The following is a 20,940-nucleotide window of genomic DNA, read 5'->3' on the forward strand; positions in this document are numbered from 1 at the left end:
CCTCCCCCATCAAACCGTGGACACGGGTGTTCACGCTTAACAGTCAACCACCGGGTCTTGTTCCGTCAAGCCTCCTTCTCGAACGAGTCAATCCACATCGCGTGGACTTCTCTGAGAACTTCTCGGCGCAACGCCCCTCACATGACTTCAAGTCATAAAGCCTTTTCGTCTTTCGACCGCAGACAGCCTCTCGCGAGATCCACCTCGGAGCCTCGCTCCTCTCGTGCTGCTGCACTGCGTGCCTATGCACCTTGGCGAACGCCAGCGCCCGCGCACACACTCCAGGCTCTCAGTGTCCGAGTACTTCGCGGCGCACCGCCTGAAGCACCGATGGCAGCGCGCAAGCCCCAGCTCTCCTCGAGCACCAACCCGTCCGATCATGGATCCTAGGGAACTCTTCGGCGAAGAGGGCGGGGTGGACTAGTACATGGAGGATTCTCCGAACCAAGGAGATGGGTATCCACCCACGCGACGCTCCCCGAGCCGCGGCGACGCTTCAAACACACCGTCGACGCGCCGTGAAGAGGGCTCGCCGGCTCCAGTTAACTCTCCGAGTCATCGCGATCAAGAGCGCCCTGCGCGCACGTCTCCTGCGCGCGCTCCGAGCCGTCTCACCACTTCGCGCGCTGCGCCACCGAGGGAGGAGCCGCGGTAGCCGCTGCGGACTCCCAATCCGTTTCCCCAGCGCTCCTTCGGGCTCTCAGAGCTGCGCGAGCTCACTGAGCCACGGTACTCGTCGCTCCGTGCGGAAGACGTGCCCCTGGGCCCCGTCATCTCCAACCCTTTGGACGAAGCTCAGTCCGAGGAGGTTGCGGCGCAGATGGCTCCCATGCGCTCCCATGCGCTCCCAGCGCCCAGAGCGGCGGCCTCTGCTGAACCCCAGCACTGCCGACTACGGCTTCCGGCCTCGCGACCCCGCGGAGGCTTGTCGCCAGGCGTTCCAGCAGTCTCTCGCGCTGCACGCCATTGGGCCCGCAGCCCGTACTCCGGAGGAGCTCGCACTGCGTACGTCTCTGCGAGAGCGACTCCTCACTCCACAGTCTACGACTGTCGCGGAGTATCGCGAGAGGTTGCGGCTGCAAGCCCAGCAGAAGTCCGTGCCCGCCATGCGGACGTACCCGATGGTACTTCGCCCGGGGGAAGACTCAATTGAGTACGAAGCTCAGTTCGAGTCTTGGGCCGAGCACAGCCGGAAGCTCAGCTCCATGGATGCTCTCCGAGCAAGTGGATGTTCGAATTGAACGCAAGCTCCGCTTCGACTTTGCGAAGGTCCGAGCCAAGCGCAGCCTTGGGGCAATCACCCAGCCGCAGACCCAATTTAGCGCTGCACGGTTCGCTACTTCGAGCACTCCAGCCGCTCCTTCCCGCGAGGGAGTGAGCGCTGTGGCTCAGGGTCAGCCTCGGAGCAATGTGGCTGACTCAGCTGCTCCCCAGCTTATTACCAGGAAGCGCGGGACGGCCGGCGTGCCGGCCTTAAGCCCTCGGGGCGCTGGTGATCAAGCTGATCAAAAGCGTCCACGACGTCTGGGCAATCCTGGCGGAGGGGTACCTCAAACTCCCATGAGTTCTCGGAGTGAGGGTACCCTCGCCATTTCACCAGATACTGGTTTGACCCCGGCACCGCCGCTTCGCCAGGAGGCGCTCCACATGGTAATGCCGATTCCCATGCTCATCGAGCAGCGCCGGTGGAGGACGCGCCAACCCGCCTCGCGACGTTGGACGAGTTGCACGAGACTCGGCAACAGGCGGATCGCCTTCGGAACCACGTCCACGACATCGACGCGCGTCTGGCACGTTGTGCGACTGATCTCGCCAGGCTCGCTGAGCGGCTGGAGTGGCTTGGGGTGCCTCAGGAGGTCTGGGACCGACTTGGGACCTTGGAGAACGACTTCGTTCACCTGAACGGGTGGGTGAACTACTTTCGCGATCGCGAACAGCGACACGCCTGAGAGTTCGCGGAGCCACAGCGGCACCTGGCTGTGCTCCAGGGTCAGCTCAAACTCCTGGCCCGCATGTAGGCCTCGCCTGCTGCGCCTCCTGCGCTTGCGGCTCCTGCGGTACCCGCGGCACTCCCGCCTGTGTCTGCGGAGCCCGCGTTGATGGTCGCGTCTTCGACGCCGGCGACTGCGTCCTCGACGACCGCGACCTCCGCGCCTGTGACCTCGTCACCCTCGGTGCCTCCATCTGCACCTGCATCGGGTCCTGGTACAGCTTGAGCAAGCCCACGTAGAAGACGGGGTGCGTCCGCATCTTCTTCGGAAGATTGGGCGTGTACGCAAGGCCCTTCTTGGCCACAACCTTGTAAGGTCCGACGAAGCGCGGGCGCAACTTCGTCTTGAAGACGGCTGACACTGCATGTGTAGGTAGGTTTTTAGCATTAAGCAACACCAGGCCCCCGACCTCGTAACTTTCAACATTGCCTCTGCCCCTGGCATCTGCATGTTCCTTTTGCTTGACTTGGCTCTCAGCTATTACGTCACGCACATGTCGTAAGATACTCAGACGCGTCGACAAGAAAGCGTCAACCTGTTTACGAACAGTAGCCAGGCTGACATCGGCTAGCCGATCACCTAAATCGGCTTCTCCTCCCCCACCAAGCCCGAGGCCACCACGTGGCGGCGTCAGCGGGACGCGGGGATGAGATAAACGTAGAACGGCGTGTAGCCTGTCGCGGCGTGCACGGCGTTGTTCAACGCAAACTCAACGAGTGGCAGCATGGCGCTCCAGCGCTTCGGCGTCTCGGCGCAAATGCTGCGGAGGACGTCCTCGACGACGCGATTCACGCGTTCTGTCTGACCATCGGTCTGCGGATGGTCCGCCGTGGACATGTCCAGCTTGGTGCCAAGCACCGCAAAGATCGCGCTCCAGAAGTTGCCCGTGAAGCGGGGGTCTCGGTCCGAAACAATCGACTCAGGGAGTCCGTGTTGTCGAAACACTCGGTCCAAGAACAGCGTTGCTGTACCTTTACCATCGATGGTGTCCGGCACAGCCGCAATGTGAGCCATCTTGCTCAGTCGGTCCACGAAGACCACGACTCCTGTATTGCCCGCCGCGTCCACCGGCAGGCCAAACACAAAGTCCATACTCATGGATTGCCAGCAGCTCGAAGGGACAGGCAAACTCGCCAACGGCGCTGCGGCATGAGGTGACGACTTCACTCTCTGACACGTCTCGCACGTGCGCACATAAGTGCTCGTTCACTTGTACAGCTTCGGCCACCAGTAGTGGGTGCTCACCGAGCTGTAGGTCTTCTCACGGCCAAGATGGCCGGCCAGCGGCGTGTCGTGTGCCTCATAGAGGATGCGGTACTTCAGATCCTCATCGTGAGGGATGACCACGCGGGGCGTATCCTCGGGGCCAGTGTTGTAGAACAACAGGCCACCATCGAGGGAATAACGGTGTAGCGGAGCGCGCAGCCGCGCTGACAATTCCATGTCCGAGTCTTGAAACTCCTTGCTCCCCAGAGCCTTCAGCAACGCGACACAGGTGTCGTCCTTGGCATAAGCCGTTCGGATCAAATCCGGTAATGACGAAGTCATGGTCGTTACATGAGCCAGCTCATAATCCGGCCTGCGCGACAGCGCGTCCGCAAGGACATTCTGCCTGCCAGGCTTGTACTTCACCTCGAAGTTGTACTCCGCGAAGAAGGACAGCCACCGGGCCATCCTTTGCGAGAGATGAGGCGCCTGAGTCGCAGTGCGTAACGACGCATGATCCGTGTAAAACACGAACGGCAGAGAGCCCAACAGGTGCACCCTGAACTTGACGAGCGCATACTTCATCGCAAGTAGCACTTTGTCATGGACAGGATAGTTCTTCTCCGCAGGCTTTAGCTGGCGAGATTCGAACGCCACCACGCGCTCGCGCCCCTCGGCGTCTGCTTGCAGCAGTGCACAGCCGATGATAAAGTCCGAGGCGTCACAGACGACACTAAACGGACGAGCGGGGTCTGGCAGAGCCAGAATAGGCGCATGAAGGAGACTGTCCTTAGCACCTCTCGGCTTGCCTTTTTTTCGCAGATGTTGTCCAAACTGTAGCGCCACAATTTTTCATTCATCGACTCTTTCGTACCGATGCGAAGGATCGGCGAGAACCCCTCTTCATTCTTTTCCCAATCGGGTTCTCTGACCAGACGTTCGAGATCTTCGTCAATAGCTGTGTTCGTTTCTGCAGCAATGATAGCTCGGCTGTCTAGAACATCGAGAGCACACAGCGTTATAGCTGAGATCAGAAACGATTTCCCACACCCGAAAGAGCCATGATTTGCCTGCAATCCCGTATACAGCATCGAGCGCTCGAGAGCTTCGTACTGTTCGACGCTCAGCCTGCCGTAATATTCATCAGTCTTCTGGTATTCGCGCCATCATTGAAGTGTTTAGCTTCGTCCCTCTAACCCGAAATCGTTTTCTGCTACCTTGGACCTGAATGGTGTCGACACTGGGAACCGGAGCGCCTTGAAGCGACGGATAAAAGGAAGAACACTTGAGCAGTAGTTGGCAAAATGCAAAGTGATTCGATTCAGGTCCTTAGTTCGCAACCGCGTGCTACCTCTAAGCCTGCTACTGGATACCTCTTACTGGGTACACCCTACTGGATTCTCTACTGGATACACAGTTACCTTATCCAATCAGAGAACGCCACGTCGATGCCCATCTTGTACCCACAATCTTGGCGTAATCACCGTGACGTAATCATCGTCCCGTAATCACCTGAATGATTGCGGTACAACACAGTGAAGGTCACGCCGATCTCACTGATGACGCGTTCGCGTCACACGGTGCTTGGCGAGGCGTCGTCACATCAGTCTTGACAACACTCCCCGTCGTGCCGCACGAACTTGACCTTCTTGCTGAACTGCGTCTGCACCTTCGTGACGTACATCTTGATGCAGTCCTCGCTCTCCGACTTGGCACGCAGGCAGAACCCCTTCATACATCCGCTGGCTTCGTCCACGATCAGCAGCAGATACTTGCTGCCACCCAGTGACTCTTCTTCCATGGGGCCGCACACGTCGAAGTGGAGCAGCTCGAACGTGTCGTAGTGACGCTTGTCACGGTTGCTTGGGAACGGCTTCTGGACCATTTTCCCTTGCTGGCAGCCGCGACACACGTTTGGTCCACTCGACTTGGAAGGTGCCTTCGCGTCCTTGATCATGTTGTTGTCGACCATCTTGCGAAGCACCTCCACCGGAGCGTGACCCATACGCGCGTGTAAGTCGACCGTCTTCCCACTGGTCGCCGCATTCGCCGATCGCTGAGGCGTCTGGAGCCAGTAGAGTCCATCCACGAGGTTTGCCGTCGCCACCACTTGCTTGGAGCCCTTGTGCGCAATCTGCATCTTGGTGCTGTCGAACACGACTTGGAACAGACCACTCTTGTTGATCTGTGGCACCGAAAGCAGATTCTTGCTCATGCTTGGGACGTACAGCGCGTTCTTGATCTCGATGTCGCGCTCGTCGCCGTTGGGCAGAACCACTCGTTCCACGATGGTCCCCACACCCATGATGGCCGCCTTGTTGCCGTCGGCCACCGAAAGTTCGCCTTCATTCCGCTCAATCAAATGAGCGAACTTGGCCTTGTCGTTGCAGATGTGGTGCGTTGCGCCGCTGTCGACCGCCCACAACCCGGACACATTCTTGCCCGTCGAAATGCCACACTCCAGTGAGACCGCGAACGCCACTCGATCATAGCCGTAGTCGTAGTTGTAGCTGGCGTCGTCGTTCCTCCACTGGGCATTGTTGGCCCCGCGTCCACGGCCATTGCCATTGCCGCCGCGTCTTGGGCCCCGATTCTCGTCCTTCTGCTTGGTCCAGCACTTGTCAATCGTGTGCCCCAATTTCCCGCAGTACGTACACTGGCGAGACTCTCGGTCGGTGTTGAACGCCTTGGCCGCATTCTCCGTCTTCACCGTCGCCGTCTTCTCGCCTTGTCTCTTGATGTGCTCATTCGTCAGCACCTTCACGACGTCTTGCAATCGTAGTTCAGCGCTGCTCATCTCCTAGTTCAGCACGACGTTCTCGTAGCTCTTGGGGAGGCTGCGCAACAGGCAGATCGCCACGTCCTCATCCTCCATCTTGGCGCCGATGCTGCTGAGCTTGGCGCTGATGTTGAGGACCTCGTTGCAATGATGCAAGACGTTGCCGCCTTCCGACATCTCCATGCTGAAGAGTTGGCGCTTCAGGTAGATGCGTCCAGCCTTCTGCGAACCACCGTACAGCGTCTTCAGGCGCGTCCACGCAACCCACGCTTCCTCGCAGTCGTCGACCACATGGTGGTAGTCCGCGTCCATGTGGAGCAACATCAGTCCGAACGCGATGTTGCTCGACTTGACGTAGTCGTCCTTGGCCCGCGAGTCCGTGAAGCTCGGCGTCGTCTCGCGGTTCACGACATGCCACGTCGACTTGGTCAGGAACACGCCACGCATGTAGCGGTTCCACGTCGCGTAGTTGTCCCCGTTGAACTTGTCAATGGAGACCTTGGTCGAGGCGTCTTGGGCAGAGGACATGGTGCTTGGGCTCATAACCTGATGGAAGGTATGGATCTTGGACACGAAGCTCGGACGAAGCGGAGGGAGGGACGTCGCAGACGGCGGGACCGGAGCAAAGGCACTTGAGGGGTAGAATGAAGATTCGAAAGTGATTGAATTGTTGGAGCTTACACCCTACTGTTATAGACACGCGACCCTGCGTCCTATCACCTAGTGCATCTAATCAACCATCACTCACCGGTGTTCATCCAATCATCCTACTCGTCTAATCATCGGTGGCGTAAACAACTTACCGTAATCACCATAATCAACGTGGGTTCGGATTGGACCGGTTCGGGTTAACCGGTTAATGGGTACAACTGGTACACAGTACCCAAGACCAGCAACCCTCAATACAACTGGTACACAGTACCCAAGACCAGCAACCCTCAATACAACTGGTACACAGTACCCAAGACCAGCAACCCTCAATACGCCCCCTCAATGCGAAGTCCCACGAATGCCGAGAGCCACCGTCAGATCCGTGTGGCGTGGTCCCGCAAGCGCCTTCGTCATGATGTCCGCTAGCATCACAGAAGTCTCGCAGTGCTGGAGCTTGACTTCGCCGCGCTTGACTTCATCGCGGATGTGGTGGTACTTGATGTCGATGTGCTTGGCGCGACCGTGGTTCACTGGGTTCTTCGTCATCTTGATGCACGACTGGTTGTCTTCGCGGATCATGAGTTCGGGTCCAGTCTCATTAGCGGCCGCCAGAATCTCGCATAGCAGGTGATGAATCCACTTGCCTTCTTGGATAGCCAGACTGAGCGCGATGTACTCCGCTTCATTGCTTCTTGCTTCCCCAGCTCACAGGCGCACTCATGAGCATGAACGTGTAGCCTGAAGTGGACTTGCGGTCGGCGAGGTCGCCGGCCCAGTCCGCGTCCGAGTAGCAACGAAAGTCGATCTTGTCGCCCGGCTTGAAGCAGATCCCATGCGTCTTGGTGCCTTGTAGGTAGCGAAAGATACGCTTGACCGCAACCCAGTGTTCCTCTTGGGGGTTCTCCATGAAGCGCGATACATAGCCAACGGCGTACGCGATGTCTGGGCGCGTGGCGGTCATTAGGTGCATCAGAGCACCAACAGCTTCGCGAAACGGAGCGTTCACCTTGGTCGCCGCGTCGCTTGGAACCAGTCGAGTGCTCATGTCCACCGGACTCACCACGGCCTTGCACTCGTCCATGGCGAAGCGCTTCAGGATGTCGTCCACGTATCGCCGCTGGCACATGGTCACGCTTCCGTCCGGGCCATCCACCAACTCGATCCCAAGAACAAACGCGCACTTGCCGCTGTCGGTCATCTCGAAGTGCGTCTTCAGGTCGGTCTTCGTGCGTGCGATCAGCTCGGGCGAACTCCCGGTAATCAGTACGTCATCCACGTACACCAGTACAAGCACGCAGTGACCGTCCACCACCTTGATGTAGAGGCACGGATCGAAGGCCGACACTTGGAAGCCGATGGAGCACACGAACTCGTCGAAGGTCTCGTTCCACACTCGCGAAGCTTGCTTGAGACCGTAGATGGCCTTCACCAGTTCCAGGCAGTCGAAGTCACCATCCAGTTCGACGCCTTCCGGAACCACGCAGAAGACCACCTCCTTCATTATCCCGTACAGGAATGCTGTCACCACGTCGAGTTGGTCGAGGGGCCAGCCAAAATACTTAGCAATCGCGATCACCATGCGCAGCGTCACATACTTGACCACGGGCGAGAACGTCTCGGTGTAGTCAATGCCGTACTTCTGCTTGAAGCCCTTGGCCACGAGGCGCGCCTTGTACTTCTCGATCGAGCCGTCCGCTTTGCGCTTGATCTTGAACACCCACTTGGTATCGATGGCGCGTTGTCCGTTAGGCAACTTGGCAGCTCGAAACACACCACGCAGTCGCATCGACTTGAGCTCCGCGCGGATCGCTTTGCGCCAGTGCACTTGATCAGGACCGTTCACAGCCTCTTGGAACGTCGTCGGCTCCGATAGATCGGCTGCTGCTTCCACAGCGTTGGCACTGGCACGCCAAAACACTGGAGGCGTCGAGTCGTCGTCTTCATCTTGGTCCCCAGACTTTTCTTCTTCGTCGGGGTCGGCTCGGCGCGAGGAGGATACGTCCGGCGCACTTGCTTCTTCTAAGCCAGCTCGGTGGCGAACGGGGCGCGATCTTCTGGCAGTGTTGTCGTCGCCACTCGGTCGGTACTTGCGCTTCCCCGCCTGCTTGAAGCTCGTTTGGCGCGGTCCATCGTTGTCGTCCAGGTCCAGCGCGTCCAAGTCCAGCACAGCATCATCGACGTCTTCATCCGAAGTATGCGTCGAAAGTCCAAAGGTCGACTCATCGAAGTTGACATCGCGACTGATAACCACCTGCCCCGCCTCGATGTCATAAACTCGATACGCCTTGGACACTTCTTCGTAGCCGAGGAACAGCCCGGCGCGAGCCTTGGGGTCCCACTTGCGCCGTCTTTCCTTCGGCGTCAGGATGTACGTCTGGCATCCGAACACACGCATGTGCTTCACACTCGGCTTGGACTTGTAAACGATCTCGAACGGAGTCTTGTGTTCGATCTTGGGTGATGGCAGACGATTCTTCACGTAGATGGCTGTCATGGCCGCCTCAGCCCAGAAGCTCTTGTCCAGCTTCGCGTGATGCAGCATGCTGCGGCCAATCGTGACGATGGTCCGGATGGCGCGTTCTGCCGTGTCGTTGGTCTGGTGCGCGTACGGAACCGTGGTTTGCTGCTCGATGCCTTCGACTTCGTAGAAGGTCTTGAGCGAGTTGGTCGCGAACTCACGGGCTCCGTCGTGCCGCACAAACTTGACCTTCTTGCCGAACTGCGTCTGCACCTTCGTGACGTACATCTTGATGCAGTCCTCGCTCTCCGACTTGGCACGCAGGCAGAACCCCTTCATGCATCCGCTGGCTTCGTCCACGATCAGCAGCAGATACTTGCTGCCACCCAGTGACTTTTCTTCCATGGGGCCGCACACGTCGAAGTGGAGCAGCTCGAACGTGTCGTAGTGACGCTTGTCACAGTTGCTTGGGAACGGCTTCTGGACCATTTTCCCTTGCTGGCAGCCGCGACACACGCTTGGTCCACTCGACTTGGAAGGTGCCTTCGCGTCCTTGATCATGTTGTTGTCGACCATCTTGCGAAGCACCTCCACCGGAGCGTGACCCATACGCGCGTGTAAGTCGACCGTCTTCCCACTGGTCGCCGCATTCGCCGATCGCTGAGGCGTCTGGAGCCAGTAGAGTCCATCCACGAGGTTTGCCGTCGCCACCACTTGCTTGGAGCCCTTGTGCGCAATCTGCATCTTGGTGCTGTCGAACACGACTTGGAACAGGCCACTCTTGTTGATCTGTGGCACCGAAAGCAGATTCTTGCTCATGCTTGGGACGTACAGCGCGTTCTTGATCTCGATGTCGCGCTCGTCGCCGTTGGGCAGAACCACTCGTTCCACGATGGTCCCCACACCCGTGGTGGCCGCCTTGTTGCCGTCGGCCACCGAAAGTTCGCCTTCATTCCGCTCAATCAAATGAGCGAACTTGGCCTTGTCGTTGCAGATGTGGTGCGTTGCGCCGCTGTCGACCGCCCACAACCCGGACACATTCTTGCCCGTCGAAATGCCACACTCCAGTGAGACCGCGAACGCCACTCGATCATAGCCGTAGTCGTAGTTGTAGCTGGCGTCGTCGTTCCTCCACTGGGCATTGTTGGCCCCGCGTCCACGGCCATTGCCATTGCCGCCGCGTCTTGGGCCCCGATTCTCGTCCTTCTGCTTGGTCCAGCACTTGTCAATCGTGTGCCCCAATTTCCCGCAGTACGTACACTGGCGAGACTCTCGGTCGGTGTTGAACGCCTTGGCCGCATTCTCCGTCTTCACCGTCGCCGTCTTCTCGCCTTGTCTCTTGATGTGCTCATTCGTCAGCACCTTCACGACGTCTTGCGATCGTAGTTCAGCGCTGCTCATCTCCAAGTTCAGCACGACGTTCTCGTAGCTCTTGGGGAGGCTGCGCAACAGGCAGATCGCCACGTCCTCATCCTCCATCTTGGCGCCGATGCTGCTGAGCTTGGCGCTGATGTTGAGGACCTCGTTGCAATGATGCAAGACGTTGCCGCCTTCCGACATCTCCATGCTGAAGAGTTGGCGCTTCAGGTAGATGCGTCCAGCCTTCTGCGAACCACCGTACAGCGTCTTCAGGCGCGTCCACGCAACCCACGCTTCCTCGCAGTCGTCGACCACATGGTGGTAGTCCGCGTCCATGTGGAGCAACATCAGTCCGAACGCGATGTTGCTCGACTTGACGTAGTCGTACTTGGCCCGCGAGTCCGTGAAGCTCGGCGTCGTCTCGCGGTTCACGACATGCCACGACGACTTGGTCAGGAACACGCCACGCATGTAGCGGTTCCACGTCGCGTAGTTGTCCCCGTTGAACTTGTCAATGGAGACCTTGGTCGAGGCGTCTTGGGCAGAGGACATGGTGCTTGGGCTCATAACCTGATGGAAGGTATGGATCTTGGACACGAAGCTCGGACGAAGCGGAGGGAGGGACGTCGCAGACGGCGGGACCGGAGCGAAGGCACTTGAGGGGTAGAATGAAGATTCGAAAGTGATTGAATTGTTGGAGCTTACACCCTACTGTTATAGACACGCGACCCTGCGTCCTATCACCTAGTGCATCTAATCAACCATCACTCACCGGTGTTCATCCAATCATCCTACTCGTCTAATCATCGGTGGCGTAAACAACTTACCGTAATCACCATAATCAACGTGGGTTCGGATTGGACCGGTTCGGGTTAACCGGTTAATGGGTACAACTGGTACACAGTACCCAAGACCAGCAACCCTCAATACGCCCCCTCAATGCGAAGTCCCACGAATGCCGAGAGCCACCGTCAGATCCGTGTGGCGTGGTCCCGCAAGCGCCTTCGTCATGATGTCCGCTAGCATCACAGAAGTCTCGCAGTACTGGAGCTTGACTTCGCCGCGCTTGACTTCATCGCGGATGTGGTGGTACTTGATGTCGATGTGCTTGGCGCGACCGTGGTTCACTGGGTTCTTCGTCATCTTGATGCACGACTGGTTGTCTTCGCGGATCATGAGTTCGGGTCCAGTCTCATTAGCGGCCGCCAGAATCTCGCATAGCAGGCGATGAATCCACTTGCCTTCTTGGATAGCCAGACTGAGCGCGATGTACTCCGCTTCATTGCTTCTTGCTTCCCCAGCTCACAGGCGCACTCATGAGCATGAACGTGTAGCCTGAAGTGGACTTGCGGTCGGCGAGGTCGCCGGCCCAGTCCGCGTCCGAGTAGCCACGAAAGTCGATCTTGTCGCCCGGCTTGAAGCAGATCCCATGCGTCTTGGTGCCTTGCAGGTAGCGAAAGATACGCTTGACCGCAACCCAGTGTTCCTCTTGGGGGTTCTCCATGAAGCGCGATACATAGCCAACGGCGTACGCGATGTCTGGGCGCGTGGCGGTCATCAGGTGCATCAGAGAACCAACAGCTTCGCGAAACGGAGCGTTCACCTTGGTCGCCGCGTCGCTTGGAACCAGTCGAGTGCTCATGTCCACCGGACTCACCACGGCCTTGCACTCGTCCATGGCGAAGCACTTCAGGATGTCGTCCACGTATCGCCGCTGGCACATGGTCACGCTGCCGTCCGGGCCGTCCACCAACTCGATCCCAAGAACAAACGCGCACTTGCCGCTGTCGGTCATCTCGAAGCGCGTCTTCAGGTCGGTCTTCGTGCGTGCGATCAGCTCGGGCGAACTCCCGGTAATCAGTACGTCATCCACGTACACCAGTACAAGCACGCAGTGACCGTCCACCACCTTGATGTAGAGGCACGGATCGAAGGCCGACACTTGGAAGCCGATGGAGCACACGAACTCGTCGAAGGTCTCGTTCCACCCTCGCGAAGCTTGCTTGAGACCGTAGATGGCCTTCACCAGTTCCAGGCAGTCGAAGTCACCATCCAGTTCGACGCCTTCCGGAACCACGCAGAAGACCACCTCCTTCATTATCCCGTACAGGAATGCTGTCACCACGTCGAGTTGGTCGAGGGGCCAGCCAAAATACTTAGCAATCGCGATCACCATGCGCAGTGTCACATACTTGACCACGGGCGAGAACGTCTCGGTGTAGTCAATGCCGTACTTCTGCTTGAAGCCCTTGGCCACGAGGCGCGCCTTGTACTTCTCGATCGAGCCGTCCGCTTTGCGCTTGATCTTGAACACCCACTTGGTATCGATGGCGCGTTGTCCGTTAGGCAACTTGGCAGCTCGAAACACACCACGCAGTCGCATCGACTTGAGCTCCGCGCGGATCGCTTTGCGCCAGTGCACTTGATCAGGACCGTTCACAGCCTCTTGGAACGTCGTCGGCTCCGATAGATCGGCTGCTGCTTCCACAGCGTTGGCACTGGCACGCCAAAACACTGGAGGCGTCGAGTCGTCGTCTTCATCTTGGTCCCCAGACTTTTCTTCTTCATCGGGGTCGGCTCGGCGCGAGGAGGATACGCCCGGCGCACTTGCTTCTTCTAAGCCAGCTCGGTGGCGAACGGGGCGCGATCTTCTGGCAGTGTTGTCGTCGCCACTCGGTCGGTACTTGCGCTTCCCCGCCTGCTTGAAGCTCGTTTGGCGCGGTCCATCGTTGTCGTCCAGGTCCAGCGCGTCCAAGTCTAGCACAGCATCATCGACGTCTTCATCCGAAGTATGCGTCGAAAGTCCAAAGGTCGACTCATCGAAGTTGACATCGCGACTGATAACCACCTGCCCCGCCTCGATGTCATAAACTCGATACGCCTTGGACACTTCTTCGTAGCCGAGGAACAGCCCGGCGCGAGCCTTGGGGTCCCACTTGCGCCGTCTTTCCTTCGGCGTCAGGATGTACGTCTGGCATCCGAACACACGCATGTGCTTCACACTCGGCTTGGACTTGTAAACGATCTCGAACGGAGTCTTGTGTTCGATCTTGGGTGATGGCAGACGATTCTTCACGTAGATGGCTGTCATGGCCGCCTCAGCCCAGAAGCTCTTGTCCAGCTTGGCGTGATGCAGCATGCTGCGGCCAATCGTGACGATGGTCCGGATGGCGCGTTCTGCCGTGCCGTTGGTCTGGTGCGCGTACGGAACCGTGGTTTGCTGCTCGATGCCTTCGACTTCGTAGAAGGCCTTGAGCGAGTTGGTCGCGAACTCACGGGCTCCGTCGTGCCGCACAAACTTGACCTTCTTGCCGAACTGCGTCTGCACCTTCGTGACGTACATCTTGATGCAGTCCTCGCTCTCCGACTTGGCACGCAGGCAGAACCCCTTCATGCATCCGCTGGCTTCGTCCACGATCAGCAGCAGATACTTGCTGCCACCCAGTGACTCTTCTTCCATGGGGCCGCACACGTCGAAGTGGAGCAGCTCGAACGTGTCGTAGTGACGCTTGTCACGGTTGCTTGGGAACGGCTTCTGGACCATTTTCCCTTGCTGGCAGCCGCGACACACGCTTGGTCCACTCGACTTGGAAGGTGCCTTCGCGTCCTTGATCATGTTGTTGTCGACCATCTTGCGAAGCACCTCCACCGGAGCGTGACCCATACGCGCGTGTAAGTCGACCGTCTTCCCACTGGTCGCCGCATTCGCCGATCGCTGAGGCGTCTGGAGCCAGTAGAGTCCATCCACGAGGTTTGCCGTCGCCACCACTTGCTTGGAGCCCTTGTGCGCAATCTGCATCTTGGTGCTGTCGAACACGACTTGGAACAGACCACTCTTGTTGATCTGTGGCACCGAAAGCAGATTCTTGCTCATGCTTGGGACGTACAGCGCGTTCTTGATCTCGATGTCGCGCTCGTCGCCGTTGGGCAGAACCACTCGTTCCACGATGGTCCCCACACCCATGATGGCCGCCTTGTTGCCGTCGGCCAGCCTTCATTCCGCTCAATCAAATGAGCGAACTTGGCCTTGTCGTTGCAGATGTGGTGCGTTGCGCCGCTGTCGACCGCCCACAACCCGGACACATTCTTGCCCGTCGAAATGCCACACTCCAGTGAGACCGCGAACGCCACTCGATCATAGCCGTAGTCGTAGTTGTAGCTGGCGTCGTCGTTCCTCCACTGGGCATTGTTGGCCCCGCGTCCACGGCCATTGCCATTGCCGCCGCGTCTTGGGCCCCGATTCTCGTCCTTCTGCTTGGTCCAGCACTTGTCAATCGTGTGCCCCAATTTCCCGCAGTACGTACACTGGCGAGACTCTCGGTCGGTGTTGAACGCCTTGGCCGCATTCTCCGTCTTCACCGTCGCCGTCTTCTCGCCTTGTCTCTTGATGTGCTCATTCGTCAGCACCTTCACGACGTCTTGCGATCGTAGTTCAGCGCTGCTCATCTCCAAGTTTAGCACGACGTTCTCGTAGCTCTTGGGGAGGCTGCGCAACAGGCAGATCGCCACGTCCTCATCCTCCATCTTGGCGCCGATGCTGCTGAGCTTGGCGCTGATGTTGAGGACCTCGTTGCAATGATGCAAGACGTTGCCGCCTTCCGACATCTCCATGCTGAAGAGTTGGCGCTTCAGGTAGATGCGTCCAGCCTTCTGCGAACCACCGTACAGCGTCTTCAGGCGCGTCCACGCAACCCACGCTTCCTCGCAGTCGTCGACCACATGGTGGTAGTCCGCGTCCATGTGGAGCAACATCAGTCCGAACGCGATGTTGCTCGACTTGACGTAGTCGTCCTTGGCCCGCGAGTCCGTGAAGCTCGGCGTCGTCTCGCGGTTCACGACATGCCACGTCGACTTGGTCAGGAACACGCCACGCATGTAGCGGTTCCACGTCGCGTAGTTGTCCCCGTTGAACTTGTCAATGGAGACCTTGGTCGAGGCGTCTTGGGCAGAGGACATGGTGCTTGGGCTCATAACCTGATGGAAGGTATGGATCTTGGACACGAAGCTCGGACGAAGCGGAGGGAGGGACGTCGCAGACGGCGGGACCGGAGCGAAGGCACTTGAGGGGTAGAATGAAGATTCGAAAGTGATTGAATTGTTGGAGCTTACACCCTACTGTTATAGACACGCGACCCTGCGTCCTATCACCTAGTGCATCTAATCAACCATCACTCACCGGTGTTCATCCAATCATCCTACTCGTCTAATCATCGGTGGCGTAAACAACTTACCGTAATCACCATAATCAACGTGGGTTCGGATTGGACCGGTTCGGGTTAACCGGTTAATGGGTACAACTGGTACACAGTACCCAAGACCAGCAACCCTCAATAGCTGCTGCTACAAAACCGTATATGAGTACAAATGCAAGCTGATGGAAGGTATGGATCTTGGACACGAAGCTCGGACGAAGCGGAGGGAGGGACGTTGCAGACGGCGGGACCGGAGCGAAGGCACTTGAGGGGTAGAATGAAGATTCGAAAGTGATTGAATTGTTGGAGCTTACACCCTACTGTTATAGACACGCGACCCTGCGTCCTATCACCTAGTGCATCTAATCAACCATCACTCACCGGTGTTCATCCAATCATCCTACTCGTCTAATCATCGGTGGCGTAAACAACTTACCGTAATCACCATAATCAACGTGGGTTCGGATTGGACCGGTTCGGGTTAACCGGTTAATGGGTACAACTGGTACACAGTACCCAAGACCAGCAACCCTCAATACGCCCCCTCAATGCGAAGTCCCACGAATGCCGAGAGCCACCGTCAGATCCGTGTGGCGTGGTCCCGCAAGCGCCTTCGTCATGATGTCCGCTAGCATCACAGAAGTCTCGCAGTACTGGAGCTTGACTTCGCCGCGCTTGACTTCATCGCGGATGTGGTGGTACTTGATGTCGATGTGCTTGGCGCGACCGTGGTTCACTGGGTTCTTCGTCATCTTGATGCACGACTGGTTGTCTTCGCGGATCATGAGTTCGGGTCCAGTCTCATTAGCGGCCGCCAGAATCTCGCATAGCAGGCGATGAATCCACTTGCCTTCTTGGATAGCCAGGCTGAGCGCGATGTACTCCGCTTCATTGCTTCTTGCTTCCCCAGCTCACAGGCGCACTCATGAGCATGAACGTGTAGCCTGAAGTGGACTTGCGGTCAGCGAGGTCGCCGGCCCAGTCCGCGTCCGAGTAGCCACGAAAGTCGATCTTGTCGCCCGGCTTGAAGCAGATCCCATGCGTCTTGGTGCCTTGCAGGTAGCGAAAGATACGCTTGACCGCAACCCAGTGTTCCTCTTGGGGGTTCTCCATGAAGCGCGATACATAGCCAACGGCGTACGCGATGTCTGGGCGCGTGGTGGTCATCAGGTGCATCAGAGCACCAACAGCTTCGCGAAACGGAGCGTTCACCTTGGTCGCCGCGTCGCTTGGAACCAGTCGAGTGCTCATGTCCACCGGACTCACCACGGCCTTGCACTCGTCCATGGCGAAGCGCTTCAGGATGTCGTCCACGTATCGCCGCTGGCACAAGGTCACGCTGCCGTCCGGGCCGTCCACCAACTCGATCCCAAGAACAAACGCGCACTTGCCGCTGTCGGTCATCTCGAAGCGCGTCTTCAGGTCGGTCTTCGTGCGTGCGATCAGCTCGGGCGAACTCCCGGTAATCAGTACGTCATCCACGTACACCAGTACAAGCACGCAGTGACCGTCCACCACCTTGATGTAGAGGCACGGATCGAAGGCCGACACTTGGAAGCCGATGGAGCACACGAACTCGTCGAAGGTCTCGTTCCACACTCGCGAAGCTTGCTTGAGACCGTAGATGGCCTTCACCAGTTCCAGGCAGTCGAAGTCACCATTCAGTTCGACGCCTTCCGGAACCACGCAGAAGACCACCTCCTTCATTATCCCGTACAGGAATGCTGTCACCACGTCGAGTTGGTCGAGGGGCCAGCCAAAATACTTAGCAATTGCGATCACCATGCGCAGCGTCACATACTTGACCACGGGCGAGAACGTCTCGGTGTAGTCAATGCCGTACTTCTGCTTGAAGCCCTTGGCCACGAGGCGCGCCTTGTACTTCTCGATCGAGCCGTCCGCTTTGCGCTTGATCTTGAACACCCACTTGGTATCGATGGCGCGTTGTCCGTTAGGCAACTTGGCAGCTCGAAACACACCACGCAGTCGCATCGACTTGAGCTCCGCGCGGATCGCTTTGCGCCAGTGCACTTGATCAGGACCGTTTACAGCCTCTTGGAACGTCGTCGGCTCCGATAGATCGGCTGCTGCTTCCACAGCGTTGGCACTGGCACGCCAAAACACTGGAGGCGTCGAGTCGTCGTCTTCATCTTGGTCCCCAGACTTTTCTTCTTCGTCGGGGTCGGCTCGGCGCGAGGAGGATACGTCCGGCGCACTTGCTTCTTCTAAGCCAGCTCGGTGGCGAACGGGGCGCGATCTTCTGGCAGTGTTGTCGTCGCCACTCGGTCGGTACTTGCGCTTCCCCGCCTGCTTGAAGCTCGTTTGGCGCGGTCCATCGTTGTCGTCCAGGTCCAGCGCGTCCAAGTCCAGCACAGCATCATCGACGTCTTCATCCGAAGTATGCGTCGAAAGTCCAAAGGTCGACTCATCGAAGTTGACATCGCGACTGATAACCACCTGCCCCGCCTCGATGTCATAAACTCGATACGCCTTGGACACTTCTTCGTAGCCGAGGAACAGCCCGGCGCGAGCCTTGGGGTCCCACTTGCGCCGTCTTTCCTTCGGCGTCAGGATGTACGTCTGGCATCCGAACACACGCATGTGCTTCACACTCGGCTTGGACTTGTAAACGATCTCGAACGGAGTTTTGTGTTCGATCTTGGGTGATGGCAGACGATTCTTCACGTAGATGGCTGTCATGGCCGCCTCAGCCCAGAAGCTCTTGTCCAGCTTGGCGTGATGCAGCATGCTGCGGCCAATCGTGACGATGGTCCGGATGGCGCGTTCTGCCGTGCCGTTGGTCTGGTGCGCGTACGGAACCGTGGTTTGCTGCTCGATGCCTTCGACTTCGTAGAAGGCCTTGAGCGAGTTGGTCGCGAACTCACGGGCTCCGTCGTGCCGCACAAACTTGACCTTCTTGCCGAACTGCGTCTGCACCTTCGTGACGTACATCTTGATGCAGTCCTCGCTCTCCGACTTGGCACGCAGGCAGAATCCCTTCATGCATCCGCTGGCTTCGTCCATGATCAGCAGCAGATACTTGCTGCCACCCAGTGACTCTTCTTCCATGGGGCCGCACACGTCGAAGTGGAGCAGCTCGAACGTGTCGTAGTGACGCTTGTCACGGTTGCTTGGGAACGGCTTCTGGACCATTTTCCCTTGCTGGCAGCCGCGACACACGCTTGGTCCACTCGACTTGGAAGGTGCCTTCGCGTCCTTGATCATGTTGTTGTCGACCATCTTGCGAAGCACCTCCACCGGAGCGTGACCCATACGCGCGTGTAAGTCGACCGTCTTCCCACTGGTCGCCGCATTCGCCGATCGCTGAGGCGTCTGGAGCCAGTAGAGTCCATCCACGAGGTTTGCCGTCGCCACCACTTGCTTGGAGCCCTTGTGCGCAATCTGCATCTTGGTGCTGTCGAACACGACTTGGAACAGACCACTCTTGTTGATCTGTGGCACCGAAAGCAGATTCTTGCTCATGCTTGGGACGTACAGCGCGTTCTTGATCTCGATGTCGCGCTCGTCGCCGTTGGGCAGAACCACTCGTTCCACGATGGTCCCCACACCCATGATGGCCGCCTTGTTGCCGTCGGCCACCGAAAGTTCGCCTTCATTCCGCTCAATCAAATGAGCGAACTTGGCCTTGTCGTTGCAGATGTGGTGCGTTGCGCCGCTGTCGACCGCCCACAACCCGGACACATTCTTGCCCGTCGAAATGCCACACTCCAGTGAGACCGCGAACGCCACTCGATCATAGCCGTAGTCGTAGTTGTAGCTGGCGTCGTCGTTCCTCCACTGGGCATTGTTGGCCCCGCGTCCACGGCCATTGCCATTGCCGCCGCGTCTTGGGCCCCGATTCTCGTCCTTCTGCTTGGTCCAGCACTTGTCAATCGTGTGCCCCAATTTCCCGCAGTACGTACACTGGCGAGACTCTCGGTCGGTGTTGAACGCCTTGGCCGCATTCTCCGTCTTCACCGTCGCCGTCTTCTCGCCTTGTCTCTTGATGTGCTCATTCGTCAGCACCTTCACGACGTCTTGCGATCGTAGTTCAGCGCTGCTCATCTCCAAGTTTAGCACGACGTTCTCGTAGCTCTTGGGGAGGCTGCGCAACAGGCAGATCGCCACGTCCTCATCCTCCATCTTGGCGCCGATGCTGCTGAGCTTGGCGCTGATGTTGAGGACCTCGTTGCAATGATGCAAGACGTTGCCGCCTTCCGACATCTCCATGCTGAAGAGTTGGCGCTTCAGGTAGATGCGTCCAGCCTTCTGCGAACCACCGTACAGCGTCTTCAGGCGCGTCCACGCAACCCACGCTTCCTCGCAGTCGTCGACCACATGGTGGTAGTCCGCGTCCATGTGGAGCAACATCAGTCCGAACGCGATGTTGCTCGACTTGACGTAGTCGTACTTGGCCCGCGAGTCCGTGAAGCTCGGCGTCGTCTCGCGGTTCACGACATGCCACGACGACTTGGTCAGGAACACGCCACGCATGTAGCGGTTCCACGTCGCGTAGTTGTCCCCGTTGAACTTGTCAATGGAGACCTTGGTCGAGGCGTCTTGGGCAGAGGACATGGTGCTTGGGCTCATAACCTGATGGAAGGTATGGATCTTGGACACGAAGCTCGGACGAAGCGGAGGGAGGGACGTCGCAGACGGCGGGACCGGAGCGAAGGCACTTGAGGGGTAGAATGAAGATTCGAAAGTGATTGAATTGTTGGAGCTTACACCCTACTGTTATAGACACGCGACCCTGCGTCCTATCACCTAGTGCATCTAATCAACCATCACTCACCGGTGTTCATCCAATCATCCTACTCGTCTAATCATCGGTGGCGTAAACAACTTACCGTAATCACCATAATCAACGTGGGTTCGGATTGGACCGGTTCGGGTTAACCGGTTAATGGGTACAACTGGTACACAGTACCCAAGACCAGCAACCCTCAATACGCCCCCTCAATGCGAAGTCCCACGAATGCCGAGAGCCACTGTCAGATCCGTGTGGCGTGGTCCCGCAAGCGCCTTCGTCATGATGTCCGCTAGCATCACAGAAGTCTCGCAGTACTGGAGCTTGACTTCGCCGTGCTTGACTTCATCGCGGATGTGGTGGTACTTGGTGTCGATATGCTTGGCGCGACCGTGGTTCACTGGGTTCTTCGTCATCTTGATGCACAACTGGTTGTCTTCGCGGATCATGAGTTCGGGTCCAGTCTCATTAGCGGCCGCCAGAATCTCGCATAGCAGGCGATGAATCCACTTGCCTTCTTGGATAGCCAGACTGAGCGCGATGTACTCCGCTTC

At 58.0% G+C, this 20,940-nt stretch overlaps 2 protein-coding genes across 2 annotated transcripts; one reads left to right on the forward strand and one right to left on the reverse strand.

Annotated features, from left to right (window-relative positions):
- Window positions 1-452: 452 nt before the first annotated feature.
- Window positions 453-1,949, forward strand: PHYSODRAFT_342867 (hypothetical protein; the record flags this gene model as incomplete). Its single annotated transcript, XM_009541359.1, has 5 exons — window positions 453-651; window positions 705-808; window positions 852-1,124; window positions 1,222-1,579; window positions 1,681-1,949. 5 exons carry the CDS (start codon window positions 453-455, stop codon window positions 1,947-1,949), a joined length of 1,203 nt encoding a protein of 400 aa, XP_009539654.1.
- A 250-nt stretch (window positions 1,950-2,199) lies between these two features.
- On the reverse strand, window positions 2,200-2,472 carry PHYSODRAFT_399714 (hypothetical protein; the record flags this gene model as incomplete). Its single annotated transcript, XM_009541360.1, has 2 exons — window positions 2,200-2,351; window positions 2,409-2,472. Coding segments are annotated over 2 exons (216 nt in total), but the record flags the coding sequence as incomplete, so codon positions are not given.
- Between the last annotated feature and the right edge of the window lie 18,468 nt (window positions 2,473-20,940).

The sequence above is a fragment of the Phytophthora sojae genome, assembly GCF_000149755.1.
Source record: "Phytophthora sojae unplaced genomic scaffold PHYSOscaffold_22, whole genome shotgun sequence".
In the NCBI taxonomy this organism is placed as follows: Eukaryota; Oomycota; class Peronosporomycetes; order Peronosporales; family Peronosporaceae; genus Phytophthora; species Phytophthora sojae.